The sequence below is a fragment of the Xyrauchen texanus genome, chromosome 5 (assembly GCF_025860055.1).
Source record: "Xyrauchen texanus isolate HMW12.3.18 chromosome 5, RBS_HiC_50CHRs, whole genome shotgun sequence".
NCBI lineage: Eukaryota > Metazoa > Chordata > Actinopteri > Cypriniformes > Catostomidae > Xyrauchen > Xyrauchen texanus.
Genome location: NC_068280.1, coordinates 35,921,645 through 35,948,359, shown reverse-complemented (window position 1 = coordinate 35,948,359; position 26,715 = coordinate 35,921,645). Strand labels below are relative to the sequence as shown.

Genomic DNA, 26,715 nt, shown 5'->3' with positions numbered 1-26,715 from the left:
CAAAGGGCACTTAAAAAAATCTGTATTGGCCAATGTGTTAAAGTCGGAGATCGATTTAGGCCTCAACTTTCCTGAACCACTCATTTTAACACGATTCCGGTTTAAATTTTCTGCATTGAAAATTACATGATCAACTTTACGAGGCCCTGTAGCTATACGAAAAATTTATTTCCTTTGAATAATTCAGAACAGTGGATTAGTTGTCTTGTATTTTGCTCAGTAAAAGTTATTAATATTGCCAGCCTGGTTGTGTTGTAGTGCCATTTATTCACCAGAGCACCCATTAAAGATTTTGGAAGGCAGAGGTGATTATTTTAGTTGTATGTAAAATTTTTACATTTTGCTTTCCATTTTTAAAGGTTATTTAGATTTAAAAGAATTAGGGCTGACAAAGTTAAATTCATAACATTTTCAGATTAATGAAATATGATTTGCACTGTTAAATCCCAAATGTTTTTATTACATTTACATTTACATTTATGCATTTGGCAGACGCTTTTATCCAAAGCGACTTACAGTGCAATTATTACAGGGACAATCCCCCCGGAGCAACCTGGAGTTAAGTGCCTTGCTCAAGGACACAATGGTGGTGGCCGTGGGGTTAGAACCTGCGACCTTCTGATTAACAGCCCTGTGCTTTAGCCACTATGCCACCACCACTCCATTTTATCAAATTTATTTTTAAATAAAATCCAGAAAGGGCTTTTAACAAGTAATTTGGCAGTTTTTGTAAAGCATAATTCAATTATCGCATCTGAATGTGTGTAAGAAATTACCTATGAGTCAAAAATGCACTGATAATGAGAAGGCAACCAGTGGACTGCTAAAGGCTAGTGGGAAAATCTTTATTTTCTTAAGAGGTACTGAATGCATCAATTATTACTATACTATATTTTAACTGAAAAAATATAGGTTTACATTTGGAGGTACATTTCAAGTTCAAATATTACATTGAATCGCATTAACATTAAATAATCATGAGATTGATTGTGAGGTTAATTATTTTAATCTATGAATACCGGTAGTCCTAATATAATTTTTTACATTTTGTTTGTAACTTTCTTATAATATTTGTGGAGACATTGCTCTTAGCTCATGGCACAAAAATGGCAAAATGCCACCCAAAAAAACCAAACAAACATAAGTATTAAACTTTATGTACACTGCACAGAGGCTGAAGTCATTGAGCGTGTTCCCATGCACGTTTATACACCGATTGTGCTTAATAACTTAAAACATGTAAGATTGTGTAAATAAAGTTTTTCTTTTATCACCAATTGGGGCATGTAAATGTTTTGCCCATTACCCCGATTTGCATGTAAAAACCTTTACGGCATTCTTATCAGCTTATCAAATGTAAGCAAGTGTTGTGCACATGCCAGAGAAAAATAAAATGATTTCAAATCTCATGTAAATGGTGGTTTCTTATGATTTAATAATTTTTTTTAATCTGAGTTTTGGTAGTTAACAGCATGTTGCTCTGCATGTAAAATGCTCATTATGATTGGGATCAGGCAGCTGACTCAGAAGTTACTTTGCAAGGTCTCACCTCTCACAGAAGAGGCCAAGAAAAGGGATGCAAAGAACTGTCTACTTTAAGACAATGGAGACAATCGGCATTTTACCAAATGGAAAATGAGAGGAGGGGAAATTGACTATCTGTTTCAAGGGACATTTAAATAAACCTGACTCAAGTCAGTATGCAGATACGTCTAGCCTGCTCCCCAGCTGTTTCCTGTTACTGATTTGACAAACGCACGCGCCTACCCCCAGTGTTGACGGCTGCTCTCTGTATCTCCATACTTGGCTTAACCCTGGTTTGTGTGAGCTCTCTTTGCCACCCACATAGAGTCTGTGTGTGTGCGTGAGTATGGGTGTTTTCGCTTGTTTGTGTGTCCCATGTGTTTCTTGCTGAATTGCATATGTGCTCCTTTAAGACATGCTTCTAGTTTGCATCTTGAAAGTATCTGAGTAACTTATTAGTCACCAAGAGTGCTTTGAAAAGTTTGCTTGTATGATCCCTCCCCCTGTAAACTATGACTCTTCCAAACTCTCAGGCTCAATACTGTGAATGTGTGAGCATTCAGTCTTGTTGAGAAAGCACGTGTTATTCAGTGACTTCCAGTAAAAGGATTGTGTTACAGGCCTGTTAAAGTTTTTATTACTCATACTGATTCATGTGCTCCTGCAACACCATTTGAGTGTATGTATGTGTGTTGAGCAACAAGCCATGGGTTTCCTCAAATTTTGGGAAGTGACCTCACTCAGCCTTTGGCAACACATAGGCTGTGATATCACAGACAGGAAATGCCACTAATACCGGCAGACACAATAGCTTTTTATGCTTAATGAACAAAGCAATAATGCTCAGCTAGCCTATACAAAACATACAGAAGCTAAGTCCATTTTAAGTGTTCTAGACATTTCACATTTCATACTAGTGGAATGACACTCATGTAAAGAATAGTTCACCCTTAAAAATGTATTTAGTCATTTACTCACCCAACCACTTGTTGTTTCAAACACAAATAACTAGGGCTATATTTATCGGGGGGAAAAATCGATATCAATGGAACTTTTGAGTAATCTTCAATATTTAGCCTATGTTCCACATCTAGACGATGGGATCAGATACGTCTTGATAAAATGCAGTCAATTCGGCAAAGTTATACACACGACTAGCTAACTGAATAACTGTCATGAAATCAGCCTGTTAGGAAGGATCAGCTGACTAGCGGCTATATAGCCCTGCTGTCATGGAATCCGGTAATAAGGCTTGGTAGCCGCTAGCTAGTTATTCAGCTAATATGGTATTGTTGTGTACCGAACATGACAACACTGAGAATTCAATACGGCTATTGATACTATACAATTTTTTTCATGATCTATTGCACTGTAACATCTGCTAATTTAAAGGCAATAAAGTGTTTCTTCCTGTGATGTGTATTGGCGGTTGGCAATCCAGCTTATGGTGCATTACCACCACCTACTAAGCTGGAGTGTGGAGCATCAGAAGAAAGTCTTTCGGTGGAGTCAAGTATCAGCAGAAGATGTTGAAATTGGTGAAATTTCATCAAAAAGAGGTCACACGTACTTTATGTAGAATTAAATACTGTAAAAGTAGCGGACCCTCTGGGGATTACTTGTAAACAAATAAGTTGTTTAAATTTATTCTTGAGGTCTAACAAACAAGTGGAATGCATTTCACCCTCATTAATTGTAGGAAATGTATGTAGTGATTAATAACAATCTGAATTTTTTTTTTTGATGAATCGCTCAGCTCTACATATGAATGTCCAAGCTGCTTTCTCTACAACAAATCGGCAAAAAGGTAGCTAAAAGTAGTTTACCTGAGGAATTTAAACCGATATTTAAATGATTCAGTAAAAAACATTGCCCTCCAACATAGGTCTCAATTCCTCATACATACCAAGAAGTTTGCTCACTGCTTTGAATTTGTGTACTTTGTAATTGTTGATTAATAAATGATTACTGTGCTTTCTTTCTTAGACGGACGACTCTCCCAGTCCAAAGAGACAGCGGCTTTCCCAGCAGTCTGTACTGGAGTTTCCCTCAGCCCCGCCTTCCACACCCTCGCCACCTATACGACCATGGGAGCTTCCACCCAGTCGCAGACCACTCCCTTATCCCCACACACACTACCACCCAGAACGCTGCCACACACCTGCACGACACAGACGCAGGTAAAGTTGTGTTTGTGAATTTATTGTAATGATGACTGCAGGGATGTTTGGTTATTAGAATTTAAGTTGGTATTGATTTGTAAATAGAAGTAGATTTACCTTGATTGTGAAAACTTAAGGAATAATATACAGTCAGCTGTTTATTAATGCAAAATAAATACATTTGAATATTTTTGTATTGTCTGTATATTTTCTTGCCTAATACTATGCTTCTTGACAAATAAATAAATGGACATGAAATACTGATTTAAGTATAAATGTTGTGCTACAACAGATATTAAACTTTTGACTGACCAATCAGAATCAAGCATTCCAGAATGCCGTGTAATTGTAATGGCAAAAAAATAGAATTGAGGTTCAGTGCCGCAAATGATGTACATTTTTTTTCTCCAAACGTGACCATGTGCAGTCCTCCAGTGCGGCGACAGCGTGGCCGGCGGGAGCGTATATCTCGACACCAGCCCCATCATGGTTCCCCTGGTGGTGGGCAGGACGAAAACTATCGTCACCCTCCTCACCCACATTCTCTTCATCCTTATGGCCAGCCACCATCTCACCCTCCACCAGGCCTCGATGAGCCCCGGGCCTTTCACCCCCCTACACTCTCACCACGGATGTTGCATCCTCCGCAGCAGGGAACCATGGTGATGGACCTCCATGAACAGGTTAGAGATTTGGGGCAGGAGCTCAGTGTCTCTGTGGCGTTCTAGTGTGGTTTCCAACTGCGAAGCTATCAAGCAGACTCTAATGTCTTATATAGTGTTAAAAATTATTTAAGCGTTCATCTTTTTATATAAATGAATATTCAATGATAAAATGTATTAAAGTAGCACAGTATTTTTCTGGCACAAAAACAAAGATATCTGTTAGCCAAAACGGCATTCAAAACGGCATTCATCTTGAACGGATTAATTTACACTAAATACTTTAACAAATAAAACTAGAAAACTCCTATTCGTAGTTGAAAACTGACAAATGGCAGAATAGTGTTTTGCTACAAAAAAGACTAAATATAAAACATAAATACAAATAACATAAATATAAATACAAAATATAAAAATAAATGCTGACCTGTGTAAGGACTTTTTCTTAAACTGCCTGATTTACAGATTTACCGATGTACTGATCCACTAAAAGGAATCAAACTTCCCAACAACTGAGCTACTGTCACGTTGCTAAAAATTTATATTTTAATTTTACTAAACCGTGCCTATATTATATATGAATGCTAATGTGATGTTTATTTCATAGACTCTATTTATATTTTATTTATTTATGGTTTTTATTTGTGTGTGTGTGTGTGTGTGTGTGTGTGTATGCGTGGTAGCTCCCTCAGGGTACGGTGCCAGTATCATACACAGTATCTCCAGTACAGCCCCACGGTCTGCCTGCTCCCTTATGTACGGGACAACATATCCCAGCATGCTCCTCTCAGCAGCAGGTGCCTGCCTGTTCTGTGGTTTTCAGTGGACAGCAACACTACCCAATCTGTAGCGTACCGGCTCCAGTAAGTATCGTGTGTGTGTGTGTGTGTGTGTGTGTGTGTGTGTGTGTGTGTGTGTGTGTGTGTGTGTGTGTGTGTGTGTGTGTGTGTGTGTGTGTGTGTGTGTGTGTGTGTGTGTGTGTGTGTGCACACAGAAGGATATACCAGGGTGTGAAAGAATGCAACATCTGACATGGCTGTTTGAAAATAATTGAATTTGTTTGAATCTGCTGCCTCCCAGTGGTGGGAAGTGGTCAGAATCCTATTGCAATCTCGTCCTATGTATGATCACAACAAAAGTATTTATTCTCCACTTTTGCTGTCTTTACCAAGCATCAAATACTTGTACATTATCTTGCTTGATGGCAGTAAATATAATATTGCCCTGCCCTAACATAATGGATACAGAAAAAGTTAAAATGCCCTAGCTGGATGAAAATAAATTTACTATAAGTTGTAACAATTTCACTAATGGCTCATATTAAAGATGGTCTAAAAACAACTTTGTCTTTTCTTCAGATGTTGCCAGCGTGTTCGGTGCAGCATTTGCCGGTGCCATATGCGTTTCCCTCTCTTATTTCCAGTGATCCACCCTTCCTCCTTCATCCTCCTCATCTCTCACACCATCCGCCCCACCTCCCCCCACCTGGACAGTTCTTACCCTTCCAGACACAACAATCTCGATCTGTGAGTATACACTCACACATACATGTTACATAGTTATTATAATAGAATTTAGGATAAATTATAATACATGTACAATTTCATCTTAGTCTCACTTGGCATGTATATGGAACATTTGAAACTTAAGCCCAAAGTGTACTTCGGTCAAGATGCGTGACGCAGAGTGCTCAGCACGGAAATGCTTTTTCTAACCGCATCTCTTCGAATGCCCATGCACCTTGAATTATTTGCACAAATTAATTGGTCCACAAGGTATCAAGTCAACACACTTGAGTTGTTGCTGTCACGAATAAGCACTAGAAAAACATGTAATCGCCGCTAAACAACAGGAGACGAATTTGAAAACTACAGCAATGGATGTGCACGTCAAGACCGCATGTGTGAGGAGGTCAGGAGATATCTGCATTTGTATAACTCGAGACTGAAGAATATTAAGACCATTTTATGTGTCTAAACTCCTGAGGAGAAAAAGTCCAGTATCTCATAGCTGTCGTAGCACGCATGTGCCAACCACCTGTGTATGTGTGCAGTTATATGCAGTATACTTTGACGGGCTCGCGTACGATGCCAAGCGTTCGTGTCAAAACCGAAGTATTGTTTTGGGGTTTATTGTACACAGTTGGTGAAATATATTTCGGCAGTTCATTCTGATTGGCTGTCTGCTACGCTACTTCTAGGAACAATGGTCATGGGTAGTTTATCTGTTCACCGAGAAGCAAAGTTTTGTTTACAAGTTACCATGCTGCTACAATGAGTGCAATTACAATATGTGCAAAAGGAATTATTTCAGGTTTATCTGCACCAATACTTCAAATCAGGGGTCAATGTATCAGCCAGGTAACTTTTTGAACAAAGCCCCCCCAATTAACTGAATAAAAACATGTGCACCCCTAACATGGAGAAGTTTGGAACTGGAGGATTTCACAAGCTCTAGCCATCATGCCTACCAATAAACTGGGATTCCATTTATATATATTTTTTCAAATGCAGCATTAAAGGGATACTTCACCCTAAAATGTTTTCTATAATAATTTTCTCAGTCATGTTGTTCTAAACCCCTGACTGACTTCCATCAAACACAAAAGTGGATGATTGGGAGAATGACAGCCTCAACCACTGTTAACTTTTATTGTATGGAAAAAAGATGCAAGCAATGTGAATGATGACCTAAGGCTGACATTCAACTTAACATCTATTTTCTTGTTTTATGGAAGAAAGTTATATGGGTTTGGAATAACAGATGGGTGATTGAATAATGACAGAAATTTCAAGGACTTTAGTAGTAATAATTAGAACAGATTTGCTGACAGCCAGAAAACAACTCTGTGTGTGTGTGTGTGTGTGTTTGTCATAAATAGCCACTGCAAAGGATAGAGAATGAGGTAGAGTTGTTGGGGGATCACCTGTCTGTAGGTGGAGGATTTAACTACCCTCACTCAGGGCATCCCAGCCCTCTGCCCCCTTCCACCCCACTGCAGTTCCTCTCCCATGAACCCCTGCCCCAGGAGCTCTTTGGAGTGGTGAGTGACTTTCACACTTTATCACCTCTGTTTAATGCTTTATTTCACAAATTTGTTAAGGTTTTATTATTCCTAATGTGTTCTCAACCTTTTTCCCTAGCCGTATCCCCACTTCATGCCACGACGAATCACAGGCCGTCGCTACCGCTCTCAGCAGGCAGTACCTGCACCTCCTTACCACGCAAGTCTGCTGCCCTACTTCCTGTGAGTTACACATGCACACTGAAGAACCAGTGATGTATTTGGAATGTATTTACTCTGACTTTGATTATAATTCCCTACCTAACAATTATGATGCATTGTGAAATTTGGACATAAGTACATTATTTTGGAACGATTCAAAAAGTATGCTGAAAAAAGATTCAAAGTTTTTCTAAACATTCTTAATATAGACAGCACGGACATGCACTAGAGTCACAGATGCAATTAGGGCCAATGAGGTTTGGCTTATATGTGTGGCTGCATAACAAATGTTACATGTATTATATATAGGGCTGTCAATCGTTAAATGTTTTTAATCAAATTAATTACATGGTGTCCCAATTAATTAATCGCATATACAAATATTTGCTGATTAAGCCCCTCATATAACAATAATTCAATATATAATGATGAAATAATTATACATGGTTATCTTTAAATATATATATATAATAGAAAATGATCATCAAACGGGTGCAAACAGGTATGAATAATGACAAAGAAAGCCAAACTCAGCAGCATCCATCCATCAATCAATTTATCTGCTTATCCTATGAATAGGGGATAAACTCAACAGCGTGAACTTTCTTACTTAAGTGCACTTTTTCCATTCTATCTCACGTGCCCCACTCCTGTGTCGGGAAGGAATTACACTCCTCGAGTAATCTGAGACTGAATCTGAATCACATTGGGTATTAATATAGTACATATAATCGATTCTTCAATTCCAAATCAAAGCATCTTTGTCAGATTTACACCCCTAATAACAGTCACTATTTTTCTTTTGTGCAGATCTGTTCTTCCAGTCCAGCCAACAGCAGTGGGTCCAGCCATTAGCTTGGAGCTGGATGTAGATGATGGAGAGGTTGAGAATTACGAGGTTAGAATCCATGTGTTATACACCCATTTACAGAAAGACAACCATAAATATTTGCATTGATAAACACAGTCCAAGAAATGAGAGGGAGGGGAAAGGGATGGAATTATTTAGAGAAGGACTGGAACTTTGGTCTCCCATGAGCATGAAAGCTCAATATGCACTTGCACTGTACACAAGGCCACCGCTCCCAACAAGAAAGTCAAGTCTTCATATTTATTTGTATAGCACTTTTCACAACACACATTGTTTCAAAGCAGCTTTATAGAAATTTCTACATTATAGATATTACAGTTTTCATTTTCTGTTAAAGTCTTGGTCATCATTGTGTAGATGATTGTACAATGATTGTAAATTGTGTATAAAAATAAATAATTAAACCATAATTGTATTTAGAACCCCAGAGAGCAAGCCGAAGGCTACTGTCAAGGAACACAAAACTTCATAAGATGTTGGTTAATGGAGAAAAATAAGCTTGGGAGAAACCAGGCTCACTGTGGGGGCCATTTCCCCTCTGGCTAACCAGCATGAATGTAATGCCAATATTAGTTATCTATGTGTAGTGCAGGTCATGACTTAAAATTAGTAAACAAAGTAAGTGTTCAGGGCCAGTGTTTAAACAAAGATTTTGTATGAACTGTAAGATTAATTACAAATTTCTAGGGCTGCGTATCATTCAAAACATTTCAATATCGATACCATTTAGGTTCCTAAACAATACTCTTTTCGATACCAATTTTATGAAATACGGTTTAACAAGATTACAAACATTACCACAAAAAACTTTGGTTTAATTTTTTCAGTTTGTTGACTTCTTTTTACAGATTCAAAGACTCATCTCTTGAGCCTTCTGGTCTCCTCATGCCAGGGTCGGCAGGGGCAGAGGCTATAACATTAATGTGAAGAGAAAAAAAAAAAAAAAAACAAGAAAGCTAAACTATTAATGTAGCAAACCCTAAGGTTAAGTACAGTTTAACAAGATAACTAGTTTAATGTGAGTTAAACTTGATCAGTTACTGTCAATCTTAAAGCATTGTTAGCATCGATTTAGCTAGCTTTCTATAGCCATACATCCAAACAATATCTAATTTTACGTAGGTCCAAGTTTATAGGATTATGTCACCATGCACAGCAACGTTAATTTAACAAGTACACAAGCATGTACTACTACAAGTTAGCCGATTTTGTTTTTGTTGGTTTGTTTGCTAAATGTTAACCTTACCTGTCGGAGTCCCTGTCATAGCGCCGCTGCATTCATCAGTCGTTTTGGAGGAGGACTCGTGTGGTATGAATGTTCAAGGAAGCTCTGTGGCAGGAGGATGCTGAGAGAATGACTGCACCGTCTCGGTCTTACAGTTGAAGACTGAGCAACTTTCTGCTCTTATGTTTATTCCGTGTACTGTCAAGTACTTCATCAGATTTGCCCTGTTGCCGGTCTTGGAAGCAATTATCTTGTCGCAAATATTGCATTGCACGCTTTTGGCATTGAGCCTGGTGAAATGTAGCCACACTTTTGATCTTTTCCACCTATGGGGTTTGGGATGCATACACACTACAGCCTCACCTGTGAATCATATCTCTTGGCATAACCGGCGTAAACTAGTGTTTTTCCTTGATGCCTAAACACAGCCAATCACTGGCACTTTTAGATTTGGGCACATCTAGCATGCTACATGCTTATAACTGACGTTGGCGAGATTATCCCCATAGGTATCGAAATTTGGTACCGAATGACAAGATATTTTTTGATACTCAATTGTTTAGAGGCAATTCGGTCAGTGCCTAAAATGTATCGGACTCGATACCCAGCCCTACTAATTTCTTTGAAGTTCAGCCTGGATTAACTGCATAAATTCACATTGATGCATTGTCATTTGTTAATTGGCTGATAAAGGCTTTTGTTGGCAAATAATTGAAAGTCTATGTATTCCATTTTAAGAGTGTAGTCCATCATTAGACCAAGATGATGCAGGCAGAGATCAGTAAGGTGCATTGAGTTCAACCAGCAGGTCATTTCGGTGAGGTCTATCCTATGTCCAAGGTTCAAGCAGTGGCATATGAAGTCTTTAATGTCTTATGGTTGGAGTTGGCATCAGTTCATCCTCTGAAGTCCATCACAAAAGATTGAAGTGATCTCTGGCTGGCTGGCACCGGCTGCGTTTAGTCATCACTCCGAGACACACAGCAGTTGAGTCTGACACCAAGCAGGAACGGAGGTGGATCTGGCCAGCCCTGGTAACCTTGGGATATGAATCCTGAGGTTGAGATGGAAACAAATAGAATAATGTTAGCATAGATGCCATACATATTTGGCAGAGTTATAGAGCATGATAAATGTTTCTGGTTCTGGCAGACTTAACTAAAACAGCCTAACTGTGAGTTGATTGATAAATTAAGTGTATGCCTGACTAAATAGAGGAGTCTTTACTCGAGACTTAAACTGAGTTAGTACGTCTGTATCCCGAACAGTGTTAGGGAGACTGTTCCATAGTTTAGGAGCCAAATAGGAAAATTAATGACAACTAATTTAAGTTTATTTATTGAACTTGCAGGTCATCCTCCCAAGTGAAAATCTATTCTTCATGTCATGAACGCATTAATTCTTTTTTTCGGCATCAGCAACAGAGAGCATGTGCTGTAACTTAGCAATATTTCTGAGGTGGAAGAATGCTCTTCTACAAACTTTGGAAATTAGATTTTCTTCGCTGTAGGAGACGATGTAACAGTACATCCATCGAGTGCCAAATTATATTTTAGCATCTTATATTTAGAGGTTTTTGGTCCAATTATTACTACCTCTGTTTTGTCAGAATTGAGTAGAAGGACATTTCTGGCCCTCTAATATTTGATTTGATCGAACTCTGCTAATTTGGAGAATTGTGAAATTTAGTTGGGTTTCAAAGAAATATAAAGTTGGATATAATCTGCATAACAGTGGAAACCTATTCCACGATTCTTGAAAATATCTCCCAGGGGATGCATATATAAGGTGAAAAGCAGAGGCCCTAAAAACTGATCCCTGTGGTACTCCATACTTTTATTTGAATTTACAGTCCTCATTTACAAAGACAAAGTGGAAGCGGTCTGCTAAATAGGACCTAAACTGTTCTAATGCAAGTCCACATATGCCAGCATAATTCTCAAGCCTTTTCAAGAGAATGACGTGATCTATGGTGTCGAAGACAGCATTAAGATCTAAAAGTGCAATGCAGCTGCTATCAGATTATAAGAGCAAGTCATTTGTAACTCTGAATAGTGCAGTCTCTGTACTGTGATGGTGCATAAATCCTGACTGAAATTGTTCATATATACGATTTCTCTGTAGAAATGAACATAGTTGGGAGGACACAAAATTTTCTAGTATTTTCGACATAAATGGGAGATTTCTGTCTATAATTATGTTCTAAGGATAGCGAGGAGTTAATATTAAGAAGAGGTTCTGAGATTACATGGAATATCTTTTTTAAGAGCTTAGTTGGTATTGGATTGAACATACATGTTGTGGCTTTTGATGTTTCGCCAAGTAATGGCGTACATGCAATGTAAAACGCCTAGGATTGTTGTGGTTATTTTTTATGAGTTTTCTAAAATATGCTGACCTGGCAGCTTTTAGTGCCTGTCTGTAGCTACAGACATGATCCTTTCATGCACCGTGAAATACCTCTAATTTTGTATTCTTCCACTTTCAGAGCTGGTCTATTGAGAGCATGAGTGTGATCATTGTATCATGGTGGAGGGTTTTTTCTTTAATCGAAGGGGGGGGGGACAGTCTTCTAGACTTTTTGGCTTACTGAGTATATGAGATAAATCTGGAAGATTATTAGTGAATCTGTCTTTAGTGGTCGAAAGAATAGTTCTACCTGAATGATAGCATGGTGTAGATTGAGTAACATTAGCTGATCGCATACAAGAGACGAGGAAATGGTCAGAGATGTCATCGCTCTTCGGCAGAATTTCTATAGTATAAACATCAACCCTATATGACAGAATTAAATCTTGTATATGATTATGGCAATGAGTTGGTCCTGTCACATTTTGTCTGACTCCCGAGAGTTTAGAATACCGATACATTTTAATCCCAATGTGTCATTTTCATTATCAATGTGAATGTTGAAATCACCAACAATTAAAGCTCCATCCACCGTAACTACTAGATCTGATAGAAAATTAGCAAATTCACCAAGGAAATCAGAATATGGCCCTGGATATTGACCTCAGTGCTGCATTTGACACTGTCGATCACAACATACTACTTGACAGACTGGGTGGGGCTTTCTGGGATGGTCCTAAAATGGTTCAGGTCATACTTAGAAGGGAGAGGTTATTATGTGAGTATAGGAAGACCATAAGTCTGAGTGGACGTGCGGAGTCCCTCAAGGCTCAATTCTTGCGCCACTCCTGTTCAACCTGTATATGCTCCCAATGAGCCAAATAATGAGAGAACCAAATTGCTTACCACAGCTATGCAGACGATACACAGATCTACTTAGCCCTTTCACCTAACGATTACAGCCCCATTGACTCCCTGTGCCAATGCATTGATCAAGTAAACAGTTGGATGTGCCAAAACTTTCTTCAGTTAAACAAAGACAAAACTGAAGTCATTGCATTTGGAAACAAAGATGAAGTTCTCAAGGTGAATGCATACCTTGACGCTAGGGGTCAAACAACTAAAAATCAAGTCAGGAATCTTGGTGTGTCTCTAGAGTCAAACCTTAGTTTCAGTATTCATGTCAAAGCAATAACTAAATCAGCATACTATCATCTGAAAAATATTGCAAGAATTGGATGCTTTGTTTCCAGTCAAGACCTAGAGAAACTTGTGCATGCTTTCATCACCAGCAGGGTGGATTATTGTAATGGACTCTCACTGGCCTCCCCAAAAAACCATAAGACAGTTGCAGCTCATACAGAACGCTGCTGCCAGGGTTCTGAGCAGAACCAGAAAATATGAACATATCACACCAGTCCTCAGGTCTTTACACTGGCTCCCAGTTACATTTAGGATTTATTTTAAAGTATTATTACTGGTATATAAATCACTCAATGGGCTAGGACCTCAATATATTGCAGATATGCTCACTGAACATAAACCCAACAGATCACTCAGATCATTAGGATCACATCAGCTAGAAACACCAAGGGTTTGCTCTAAGCAAGGAGAGTCTGCTTTTAGCTATTATGCCAGCCGCAGCTGGAACCAGCTTCCAGAAGAGATCAGATGTGCTCCTACAGTAGTCACATTCAAATCCAGACTCAAAACACATCTGTTTAGCTGTGCATTTACTGAATGAGCACTGTGCCACTGTGTGTTGGACTGTTTGTACTGTATTTTATTTTATTTTTTATTCTAAATGGTTTCAATTATTCTTATTTTTTTTTTATTCTTATTTTAATCTCTTCTATGTAAAGCACTTTGAATTACCATTGTGTATGAAATGTGCTATATAAATAAACTTGCCTTGCCTATATACTGTAGCAAGTGCAAAAGACGACAGAGATTTTTTCATTGTTTCTGATGGTGTCACATTAAGTATCCTGTCCTCTGAGTAACACCAAATCTCTGTTGCTGCAACACCTTCTCCTCGACCCTTGGCGAAGCCTCTTGTGTTGTTTATGTGACCTGTGTGACGTCTCAAGGCATCTTGCAGACATTCGGATTAGCCAGTTTGCGTGCTTCCTGAACTGGGCACCAATTAGTCAAATACAATCAATATTAAGTCTCTCAGCCAAATTACTAGGGAGGAGAGTGGCACCTTCACTGGAGGGATGGAGCCTGTCTCTCTTTAGCAGGTCAGGTCTACCTCAAAAACGCTTCCAATTGTCTATAAATCCTATGCTATTCTCTGGAAACAACTCAGACATCCAGCCATTCAATGACTCTAATCTAGTATAAACCTCGTCACCACGATGAACAGGGAGGGGGCAAAAGCATATTACAGTGTCTGGCATCGTTTTTGCAAGTTCACACACTTCTTTAACATTACCTTTAGTGATCTCCGACTGGTGAAGCTGGACTTCGTTAGTGCCGACATTAATACAATTAGTAGAAAATCTACATTTAGCAGTAGCCAGCAGTTGTAATTTGATCTGATGTCAGATGCTCTGGCACTGGAAATGCATTTAACAATAGAGGCTGGAGTCTCTATATCTCTAGGAAACATTTGATTGATCTCAGGATGCATTTAATGTTTGTAAATGGTGTATTTATCTTTTCCTGTTTTAATAGGCTCTGTTAAACCTTGCCGAGCGTCTTGGAGAAGCAAAGCCTAGAGGTTTGACAAAAGCCGATATCGAACAGCTGCCTTCCTACAGATTCAACCCCAGCAACCATCAGTCTGAGCAGACTTTGTGAGTACACCATGCAAACTAACACTCACATACACACACAGGTATGGGTGGTTTGCAGCTTTTATGGCCCCCATATCAATTGAGCAACTACATGGAATATTTGTATTAAAAAAAAAAAATCCCACTACAGCACTATTTTTAGGATTGATTCACCAAAACAAATGTAAATGTCATAATTTACTCACATTCATTTTGTTACAAACTACTTACTTTTATATGGAACATGAAAGGAGATGTTGGGCAGAATGTCTGGCACAGTCACCATTCACTTTCCTCTATAGAAAAAAGATGCAATGAAATTGAATGGTGACTGAGGCTAAATGGTGAAAGGTAATGTTGGGGAAAAATGTGTGGATATGTTATTTGTGATTTTATACCTTTTGTAACGTTCCTCCCACTTCCCCTACAGGTGTGTGGTGTGCATGTGTGATTTTGAGTCTCGTCAGCTGTTGAGAGTCCTGCCCTGTAATCATGAATTCCATGCCAAGTGTGTCGACAAATGGCTCAAGGTGAGTATGACTTTTTGTTTGTTTTTACACCACCATTCAAAAGTTCGGAATCGCTATAGCCCTATTAAGTGTGTTTCACAGATGTACTTTGTGATTTTAATCCTGTCCGAATCTGACATGTCTGTTTTTCTCACACAACTGCTGTAAAATTGGTCCGAGCAAATTACATACTGTTTTTCGGCTAACTCAAGCAACCTCTGAGAAATCTAATCCTGTCAGAATGCGAATGTCTGTGATTTTGTTGATTTTCACAATGCTTTTCTTCATATCTCCTTGTAAGATCGTTATTATCTGCACCAATATTCTTTCAATATACTGTAGATATTTTTGTTTTTGAGAGAAATTGCTGCTGCTTTTCACCAAGGATGCATTACATTGGTCTAAAATACTGTCAAAAACATTACCAATGTTGAAAATTATTATTATTACTGTTTGTAATGGCTATTTCATGTTTACTTATTTTAAAATACAGTTTTCACCTATGATACAAGTGCCCCATTCTCAGCATTTATTACTCCAGTCTACTAAGAAAAATGTGTTTTACCTAATTCTAGGAAATAATTCTAATTTGTTAATTAGGTACTAAAGAAACATTTCTTATTATAAATTATTAGATGCTATTTAATGAGGTTTGATAATAGCAATAGTCTTTTTATTTCAGTTGCTGAAGTATTGAGTATACTTGCTTTTTTTGGAAGTCTTGAGTATACTTGCAAATTTTGGTTTGAAAAAATGGCCAGAAAGAAACTCATTTCTCTTAAAAACTCATCAGTTTATTGTTGTTCTTTGCAAACAAGAGATGAGGGATTTTCAATGCACTATTGAAGAATCAAACTGGATCTAACCAGCATAGAGAGGGAAGTGGACAAACCAGATGCACTAAAAAATGAAGACAAGTACACCAGAGTCTCTAGTTTGAAAAACAGACTACTCACAAGTTCTAAACTGGCAGCTTCAATGAGCAGTACATACCAAACAGTTTCATCTACAACAATGAAGAGAAGACTCTGGGATGCTGGCCTCACTGGCAAATAAGAATAAAGGGTAGTATGTGCATAAGAACTTAATGGCAAATGATTAGAAATTAGTATTATGGATGAATGAATCTTTGAGGTCTTGAGCTGTTGTTAGTAACGTCTGATCATTAGGTATAAAAAAAGGGTCCTTCAAACCAATTATATCCTTGGAAGTGTGACAGAAAACCAGAGAATATCGTAATAAACTTACTGCTGCAAGTGGAGGATTAATGGTTTAACCGGAAGTTTGAAGAACACAGCATTTATTTAAATTTAAGTTTTAAAATGAAATATATTTTTGTTGTCATTTTTGATCAGTTTTAAGCATCCTTGGTGAATAAAATTAGAATTTTCTTTAAAAAATATTCAAATATCATGATGATTCCAAATTGTTTTTAAAGTAATGAAATATGAAGTGTGTATATCAGGTCTACCGATTAAATGACACAAAAACAGCACTCATCAACAAAACGATTATCCATTCATTTCTTAGACCTACTTGACAATCAATCTTCTTCTGTCTTCTAGGCAAACAGAACCTGTCCCATTTGTCGAGCAGATGCCTCGGAAGTCCAACGGGATTCAGAGTGACACCCTTCACGGATCACACACACACATACATGCACACCACTATACACTTATCTTATTCTTTTACTCTGTTACATTTAAATTAACTTCCACATGCATAATTACTACTCGCACACAGACACTGCTGCAAACAATTCATAAAAACTGTATGCATCAAAATCATTTATTTGATATTCATCTATGGAAAAAAATACATACGTGTCCTTTTGGTTGTTTGATCACTAAATCTTTGAGTGGAAGTCCAAAGATTCATATTATCTTTCTGATTATGTTCTGGTTCTGATATTTTATATATATATATATTAGTATATAGTTTAGTTCTCCCATTTGGGTGTGGGTATGTTGCAGTCATGTGCGCGTGTTTGCGTGTGCGCGTGTTTGCGTGTTCGCGTGTGTGCGTGCGTGTGTGTGTGTACTAACATTCCCAGCTATGTGAGCACACTTTGGTGTGGTGGTCTTTACGAAGGTTAATGTTGTGAGCATGGGCTTTTATATTTTACCAACAAATATAGCTATATATAAATATGTATGTATGTATCAATATAGAGAGGAAAATGACGAAATTCCTAATTTTTTTTTAAAGAAAAAAACAATATGGAAGTCTGTTTCTGTTTTTCCACAAATGAAAAAGATAGCAAAAGATTCAAATTCTAGCTATACATGAAGGGGGGCTATCTATACATTTTGTGTAGGTCTTGTTTAATTATTATTTAGCAGTCTTTAGAGAAATGTGTGTGCGTGCACGCTTTTTTTGTGTGCTTTTGTGTGAAAGGGATTGAATTTGTGTGTATTCGAGAATCAATTGTGTGTTATTTATCTCATGTGTGTGGTACAGAACACTGGCTTGTCACTCTCACTTCTCGTCTGTGATTGCCTGAGGATGCGCACTGACATGACTTGTGATTGGTTCGGAGGGGCAGTGGAATGTTAGAAGTTCTTATTAGATGTACTATCTTATAAGATTGTTTCCCCTCCATCCATTCACTCAGTTTATCCTGCTGCAACCTTTATTCTTCAGTTTTCTTATGCCGCCTGTCACATTTTCCAAATATTTATGCCATCTGCAAAAATCAAACATACAAATTTTGTTCAATAGGAATTCCAAATGTATAGCCTTGTCTTGCAGATTTTGTAAACGCAGCACAACTCGATAGAGATGTGGGATAAAACTATGACCACTTTTCTCATTAAACACTTAGGGCACAATAGCACCATTTTTAGTATCAGGTAGTTTTCTAGACACCGATTAAAGCCCGGTCTTAGCCTTAAGTCATGCTTTTTTTAAATGGCCTACCTGAGGTTTCAAATTTGCCTGGAAAATGTAACTTTGTAGCCATGTTATCCACAGCACCCTACAGTTAAGAAAAAGTAACTTTTATTTTTATATTTTGAACATCATTTGGTTTCTTATACCTTAAGATTCATCATTTGGGGACTATATATGTGTGCGTACATACGCTGAAGACTGAGGTTACATTGTAGCATTTCTGTTTCTTTATAAAGGGAAGCACACACATTTTGGAGGACAAAAGGGAGGGCACCACACACACACACACCGCTAATACAGATAGGTTAAAATGCTTGTAGAATTGTGATATTGTAAGTACCTTCCCTCTACATTTTTGTCTTGCATGTCCATGCATCTCTGAAAGGCTGTTGGTTTTTTAGCAAACAATTTACATCTCTACTTTATCTTTGGTTTTGCTCGCTCACTGCCTGCTCTATACAGTTGACTATTCTTTACAAAACAGCCCTCTAGCACACCTACTCGTACAACCTCCATATGGGTGTTATAACCATTCATAGCTATGTGTGTTACTTTATATTGAATGACTGAGATCCATGTTATGACCTAGGGGTGTGTGTTGGAGTGCGTGCATGCCATGCATTGTTGTCATGAATGGGTATAACTGCCTCTGTGTCACATTATGTAGGCTCTAAGACTGGTGTAGAAAGTGTAGTCTCAGAGCCTGCATTGTCTTAATGAGAGATGCCTTTAAACCATTCTCCAGTGTTGTCTGCTTTAGTGTCATAAGTCGATGACGACCTCAGAATTTTGAAATCTTTATACTTTGCAAACAAATGTGCATTACCTTACTTAACAGTTGTCATTGTATTATAGAAGTTTTATTTTTCCCTGCTTGGTACAATAGCAGTTACCTCAGTTTTACTATTTATGTTTTTCCCCTATTCTTTTGCAAAACCAATAAGAGAGCTTATGAATTCTCTTGCTTTTGTTTATTGGTCGTTTTAATTCTTACCATTAAAAATACAATTGTATCATTTAACATGTTGTAGTTTCATATGTATAATATCTGTAACCAAAATCATTTGAAGGCTTGATATAAAAAATTTTAACAAACATTTGTACATTTTAAATTTTTTTTTTTAAATGAGAGATATAACTAGTAATGCTTTACTAAGTAGTGCAAATGATATTCCCAGTCTTTTGGATTTCAAAGGGTGGCTCGGTAATAAATGTATAATGTTCTCTTCCACATCTTGACCTTTTCTGCTCTTTCTCCATTGCAATCTCATATCTTTATCTCGGTTTTGTACTCATTCTCATTTTTTACATTATTATTTGGGGGATAAAGAGAAACCATCACTCAGATGGTTAACTGATAAAAGGAAATGTACCGCAGCAGCAGGTAAACGCATGCTAGTATTCCTGACTGTCCAAAATGCAAACTGAGAAAAATAATATAAATCTAGTATCATCTAGACTCCAAGGGTTTTTGTTTGACAAACACGATGGGACCAAGTTAAGCTAATCTTTCACTTTTTGGACACTGACATGCTTATGCACCAAGTAAGAAAGAAAGTTCAGCACTTGTTTTGCAAAGTATCTAAATCAATGAAGATGGATGAGAAACAAGTTAATAGCAATGTTATTTTATTGCCAAGACCCTGCTAATTTCCCACCCCTAATATATAAACATTGTTCTGATAAAGGAATAGTCCACCACAAAAATGTAAATTCTCTCATTATTTACTCACCCTCAGGCCATCTCAGATGTGTATGACTTTCTTCTGCTGAACCCAAACAAGGATTTTTTTTTTAATTGAAGAATATTCTTCAAAAGGGAAAGATGAATGCAGCAATGTACAGAGACATCCGTGATGAAAACCTGCTGCAGAGCGCTCTGGACCTCAGATTGGGGTGAAGGTTGTTCTTCCAACAGGACAACGACCCTATGCACACAGCCAAGATAACAAAGGAGTGGCTACGGGACAACTCCGTAAATGTCCTTGAGTGGCCCAGCCAGATCATCATACTCAAAAAGACTTGAGGCTGTAATTGGTGCCAAAGGTGCTTCCACAAAGTATTGAGCAAAGGCTGTGAATAATTATGTACATGGGATTTTTTTCATTTGCTAGCTAAGATTTCAAACAAACTTCTTTCTTGTTGTCATTATGGGGTATTGTTTGTAGAATTTGTAATTGATCGAATTTGGAACAAGGCTGTAAGATAACAAAATGTGGAAAAAGTGAAGCGCTGTGAATACTTTCCGGATGCACTGTAAATGCTGCACAAAAGTAATCCATACAAACAAATCCAGTGGTTAAATCCATATCTATCTGATAGGTGTTTGTGACAAGCAGATCAATGTCCATTTTTACTATTAATTCTCCTCCCTGCCCAGTAGGTGGCACCCAAGACAAAAGAAGAATAATTAGACGTACAAAAGGACTTGAATATGTATATGTTTGTCACCTACACCTAGCATAATGCTTCTGAAGATATAGATTTATCCACTGGAGTTGTATGGATTACATTTGTGCTGCGTTTATGTGCTTTTGGACCTTCAAAGTTCTGGCCACCATTCATTTGGATTGTGAGGACCTAAAGAGCGGAGATATTTTAAAAAATATATATATTTGTTTGTGCGTCCGTATGTCCGAAAAAAGAAAGTTATACTCATCTGGGATGGCATGAGGGTGAGTTAATGATGAGAGAATTTTCATTTTGGGGTGAACTATACCTTTTTAATGGTGGAAGAAATCCAGACAAAATCTGATCATTGCAGTGGCAGCCAGACAGGCTGGATACATATACCAACATGTGGGTTGTTTGCAGGCTTCTCAACAGACAGGGCTTGAAATTAACACTTGTCTGAGTGTGTCCACAAAAAATAAATAAATCAGACAACTCGTATGTTAAATGAAGTTTTCTGATTTGTCGCATGTAATTGCACTGTAGGTTTGATTAGAGAAGAAGTGCACAAACGACTTTAGTGAGTTGGGTTGACAAGGGTACAATTATGACCCCTCAATTTATAAAGCAAACTCAATCATTTCTTTTTTTTTTTTGAGTTTGTCCATTCCTTAATGAAAAAATTTAATCACATTAAGTGACTGAGTTTAACAGTTTCTCTTTTCTCAATCTCTTTTAATCTCACTTTAAAGTTTCTATCAACAAATGATGAGGTCCACTTTTTTGAGTTTAATTGTCTAATTAATTGAGTGTCAAAACAATATTCATAACAAACAGTAAAGAAAGGCCTATAGTTTCCAAATGTCATGGAAATTATTTGGTACCTCAAGTAGCCTTTCATTTTTATAGTGCACATTTGTACAGAGAATATTTGAAAATGTTTATTTGTCACACATTAGACACCCATTCTGTTCATGGACTTAAGTATGTGCATATGGGGAGTCTTTCACATGGTTGTCAAGCCCATGCTTTGGAGTACTGGAGTAACCGACACCCCTGAACTGGAGAGATGGACCAGAAAAGCTTTTTACAAAAAGTTTTGTAGTTCATGTGTATGCGATAAGGATTCTTTTTTTAATCCTGCTTACCCTCGATCACACTGGTGACATTGTGGAAGGAACGTCACGGAGAAGAGCGACCTGGAAATAAAGGCATTCACTGAAGACTTTTCTTATATTATCTATATGGGTTAATTTATACTTTTTAATTAATTGCAGGGACAAACGTAAAGTTTGAGGTACCAAGCCTCTTCAACAAGAACAAGTAATGTGTTTTTTATCTAGAGAGACCTAACATGTTTTTCAAAGGTTTATAACCTTTACAGACTTTACAACCTTTACAGGGAGAACCAGGGCCGGAGTGGGATTCATATTCAGCCCGGGATGTCATGTCCAAGTCAGCCCACACCCAAAAGGTGGGTTGGAGGTGAAGATGATATCAATAGATCACAGCAAATATATGCTATTACTTGAAAATTATTTAAGCTCTTCATGTCATTATACCATATATGGCATTCACTAAGATTTTCACTTTGTCATAAGACTTCATTGTATGTGTTGTAAAAGTGAGTGAATTTTAAAGGGATATTTGAGAATTTCCTTACCCTCATGCATCCCAGATGTGTATGACTTTCTTCTGCAGAACACGAATGAAGATGTTTAGAAGAATATCTCTGCTCTGTTGGTCCATTCAATGCAAGTAAAAGTAATTTACTATAAATGTACACTTTAAAGCGCTCTTCCCTCTTTAGAGTTCTTCTTCTGTTTTGGTGATTTACATATGCATATCGCCCACTATTGGGCAGAGAGGAGAATTTTTGTAAAAAAAATAACTTAAATATTGATCTGTTTCTAACCCACGCCTATCATATCTCTTCTGAAGACATAGATTAAACTACTGGTGTTGTATGAATTACTTTTAAGCTGCATTTATGTGATCTGATTACCATTCACTTGCATTGAAAGGACCAACAGAACTGAGAAATTCTTCTAAAAGCTTTATTTGTGTTCAGCAGAAGAAAGAAAGGCATACACATCTGGGGTGGCATGAGGGCGAGTAAATGATGAGAGAAATTTCATTTTGGGGTAAACTGAGTAGCTATCTAGGCACATAATAAGACAGTAGAACTGTAACTGTTTATAGCTATTTCAAGATGTACAGGCTCACACTTTAAATGGTCAGTGCTTTATATTTTTGATCATTATAATAGCAACAGATCCAGTGAAACAATGAAGGTTGAGTGATTGTTTTTCCATTTTTATACGCCATTCAAAAATGTGCCATTTTACAACGATACGAGTGAAGTAAAATTGTAAAAATAACACATTTGTACTTTTCTTTTACTTGGAATGTAATGTTCAGGACAAAGGCAAAAAGATTGTTGTCTCTTTAAGAGGGTTTTATCGCATGATACATTTAAGACTCTCTGTGCAGTTCGTTTCATTGAGTTTAATCTTTTTGTACCGTGTCGTGCTGTGGCATTTTTATTCGTTTAGGCTACTTTAAGTGTTCTGTTATTTTGTGACAAACATTTTTTTTTTTTTTTTTTTTGCTATTATAATACTGCACTGCTAAGGAAGAGGATTTCAGAGATTAATTGATTTAGATTGTGAAACTGCAGTCAGTATTAAACTTGTGATTATCTTTTACCTGAAGCATATTCATCCATTCAGCTATTAGTTGATCTGTTCTCGATGGATCTTCCGTGATCCTTCCCGCGCTGTCAAGTGAAGCGTCACAACTTCAGCAACAACTTTCTCAATTGTTTGGGTGTGAGAGATGATAAAATACAGACTGTGTCCGCTATAATACGGAACGCAATTCTGATCCTTTAAATACCGGATGTTACGGACTGCTTGCAATTGTTATGCGACTTATAATAACAGTTTGTCAATCAAAATGCGGAACTAACCGGCCCAATTTTTGACCGGCCCAGTGGGAATTCTCCCGATCTTCCTGATTGCCACTCCAGTTCTGGGGAGGACTATATCTCAGACACAAAGTTTTTGAGTCAAAAATGCAATAGCACATACTGTAGGCCTATGTGTGCTTTCTCTAGCAGTGGTGTTATTGATTGATTTCAAAAGTCAAAACTGTCATAATTAAGGTAGATTTATAAGGTTGATATGTTTTCTCATGACTGGCACATTTATAGTGGGGCATAGGCTTATAAAAGACTTCTGACAAGTTACATTTAAATGCCTTACTCAGAAGAGCATACATGTATTGATTTGTTTTTCTAAACCCTTTTGAGTCGCTTTTATAATCTTTGAATACAGGGAGTGATGTAGCACAATCGATTCCCACGGTCCTGAGAAATTTAGCACACGTTTTAAAGTATTTATCATGGAAAAATACTTATTTATAAAAAAGTAAAATTTTTATCCAACAATTTGATTAATTTTGAATGGCTTTATGCACTCACTGGATCTATAATTTAAGCTGTAGGTTACTTCATCTCCCCATTCTCTGTGCCATAACTCTATGTAAAATAATTCTTAAAAAAAAAAAACAAGAATGTAGCCTGCACGAATTTAAAAGATAGTTTCATGATAATAATATTAATTAGATTAAATAATAAAGCATTAAGATGAAACAGTAGCAGATAATGGATTCTCAAATCAACTAAGCACATAAGAATGTGAGAAATTGGAATCTTTTGCTGATTGACGATCAGGGGTTATGGTTTGGAACACATTTTGTCACAACTTTGGAGGTATGCTTGGAGTCATTGTCCATTTGGAAGACCCATTTACGATCAAACTTTAACTTTCTGGCTGATGTCTTGAGATGTTGCTTCAATAGATCCTCATAATTTTCCTTCCTCATGATGCCATCTATTTTGTGAAGTGCACCAGTCCCTCTGGCAGCAAAGCACCCCCTCAACATGATGCTGCCACCCCCATGCTTCACGGTTGGGATGGTGTTCTTCAGCTTTTTCCTCCAAACATAACGATGTATAGTCAGGACATTAATAACGTAAAAAAAAAAAAAAAACTTAAACTACTTCAAGGAGTTCTCATCAAAAACTCCAACACATGCAGCAATGACAGTTTTGCAGATCCTTGACATTCTAGCTGTCAGTTCGTCCAGATACACAGGTGACATTTCACCCCAAGCTTCCTGTAGCACTTGCCACAGATGTGGCTATCTTGTCGGGCACTTCTCACGCACCTTACAGTCTAGCTGATCCCACAAAAGCTCAATGGGGTTAAGATCCATAATATATCTCTTTTCCAATTTTCTGTTTCCCATGTCTGTGTTTCTTTGCCCACTCTAACCAATTCTTTTTGATTTTCTGTTTCAAAAGTGGATTTTTCTTTGCACTTCTTTCCATAAGGCCTGCACCCCTGAGTCTTCTCTTTACTGTTGTACATGAAACTGGTTTTCAGCAGGTAGAATTCAATGAAGCTGTCAGCTGAGGACATGTGAGGCGACTATTTCTCAAACTAGAGACTCTGATGTGCATATTGTCTTGTTTAGTTGTATCTGGGATTTCCACATCGCTTTCTGTCCTTATTAGAGCCAATTATCCTTTGTCTTTGAAGACTGTAGTGTACACCTCTGTATGAAATCTTCAGTTTTTCTGCAATTTCAAGGATCGTATAGACTTCATTCCTCAAAACAATGATTTACTGACAAGTATCAATGCAAAGCCATTTTTTGTTTTTGTTGTTGTTGCCATTTTTGAACTAATACTGACCTTAAGACATGGCAGTCTATTGCATACTGTGGCAACTAAAAAAAAAACACAAAGATGATGTTAAGCTTCATTTAACAAACCAAATAGCTTTCAGCGGTGTTTGATGTAATGTCAAGGGATTTTCTAGTACCAAATTAGCAATTTTGCATGTTTACTCAAGGATAAGGTGTTGGAGTGATGGCAGCTGTAAATGGGGTCTGTCTAGATTTGATCAAATATAACTTTTTTCAAATAGTGATGGTGCTGTTTTATACATCAGTAATGTCCTGACTATACTTTGTGATCAGTTGAATGCCACTTTGGTGAATTAAAGGATCCTCAGGAAGAGAGTGCTCCAGTGTGGCCCCTCATGGAACAACATTCTTGCTCCCCATTGTCTCTGATATAGGCCCAGTTCAGATTGCATTTTAATTGTAAAAAGATCCTGCTTATGACACCTATTGCTGCCAACCCTTTTTTACCTCCCTCACTAATTGATACAACATTCCAAATATAGTCTGGGAAGGGGCAGAGTTGCGTATCAGATTTTTTAAAGTATAATAGTTTTGTCTCTTTAGCCAGCTACAGGAAGATTATGACATCCCACAGACTGAATCCTTCAGGTATTTGCAGATCAGGAGCTATATTAAAACACATGTCTCTTCATCGTACATTCGACCCCAAATTAGTTGGATCGAGGTGTGTTTGAAGCCAGACCCCCTGTACGGGTGCTTGATGTCCAGATTATATGACATCATCCAAAGGGTAGCCTCCACCTCCCTCCAGCACCTAAACGTGCAATGGGAACAGGATTTGGGGTATGAGATCCTAGATACTGAGTAGCAAGAAGCAGTAAATAGAATTAATTCCTTATCTGTATGCATTAGACACAACTTATTGCAATTCAAAGTGTTGCACCAGTTAAATTTTTCTAGAGAAAAACTTGCAAGGATATTTCCAAATATAGATCCAAGCTGTCCTAGATGCCATCAATATGTTTTGAATGTGTCAAGCTAACCCTGTTTTGTCCTGAAATATTTACCACATTATCTTTCACCTGTACAAAACAATTCAAAATAGCCAACTGACTGCCATATTTGGAGTGCCTCCACTGGAGAATGGGGTTCATTCAATTCATGCAGAGGCTTTAGTCTTCTCTACAGTTCTAGCGAGAAGACTTATTCTCAGAAACTGGAAAAATGCACTGCCCCCAATGCATAAAAGATGGATGGAGGAAGTGCTGGCACATCTTAAACTTTAAAAGCTAAAGCACTCAATTCGAGGCTCATGTCAAACTTTTTTTTTAGATGTGTCAGCCCTTTCTGCAGTACCTTGAGGCACATAGCAAAACTGAAGTATAGTACTTCATAACCATAAACCAGC

General features: G+C 37.6%; 1 protein-coding gene across 2 annotated transcripts in view; it reads left to right on the top strand.

Annotated features, from left to right (window-relative positions):
* Positions 1-19,424, top strand: part of LOC127644024 (E3 ubiquitin-protein ligase RNF38-like) — a 60,761-nt gene extending 41,337 nt beyond the window's left edge. The window contains exons 1-11 of one of the 2 annotated variants that reach the window (XM_052127022.1): positions 952-3,331; positions 3,511-3,704; positions 4,114-4,369; positions 5,032-5,211; positions 5,707-5,874; positions 7,230-7,391; positions 7,492-7,595; positions 8,385-8,472; positions 14,699-14,820; positions 15,230-15,329; positions 16,874-19,424. In XM_052127022.1, the coding sequence (XP_051982982.1) occupies positions 3,293-3,331; positions 3,511-3,704; positions 4,114-4,369; positions 5,032-5,211; positions 5,707-5,874; positions 7,230-7,391; positions 7,492-7,595; positions 8,385-8,472; positions 14,699-14,820; positions 15,230-15,329; positions 16,874-16,936 (1,476 nt within the window). In that variant the 5' untranslated portion in view covers positions 952-3,292 and the 3' untranslated portion in view covers positions 16,937-19,424. Of the gene's footprint in view, positions 1-951; positions 3,332-3,510; positions 3,705-4,113; positions 4,370-5,031; positions 5,212-5,706; positions 5,875-7,229; positions 7,392-7,491; positions 7,596-8,384; positions 8,473-14,698; positions 14,821-15,229; positions 15,330-16,873 lie in introns of those variants that run through there. The other variant, XM_052127021.1, reaches the window with a different exon arrangement.
* Positions 19,425-26,715: the final 7,291 nt, after the last annotated feature.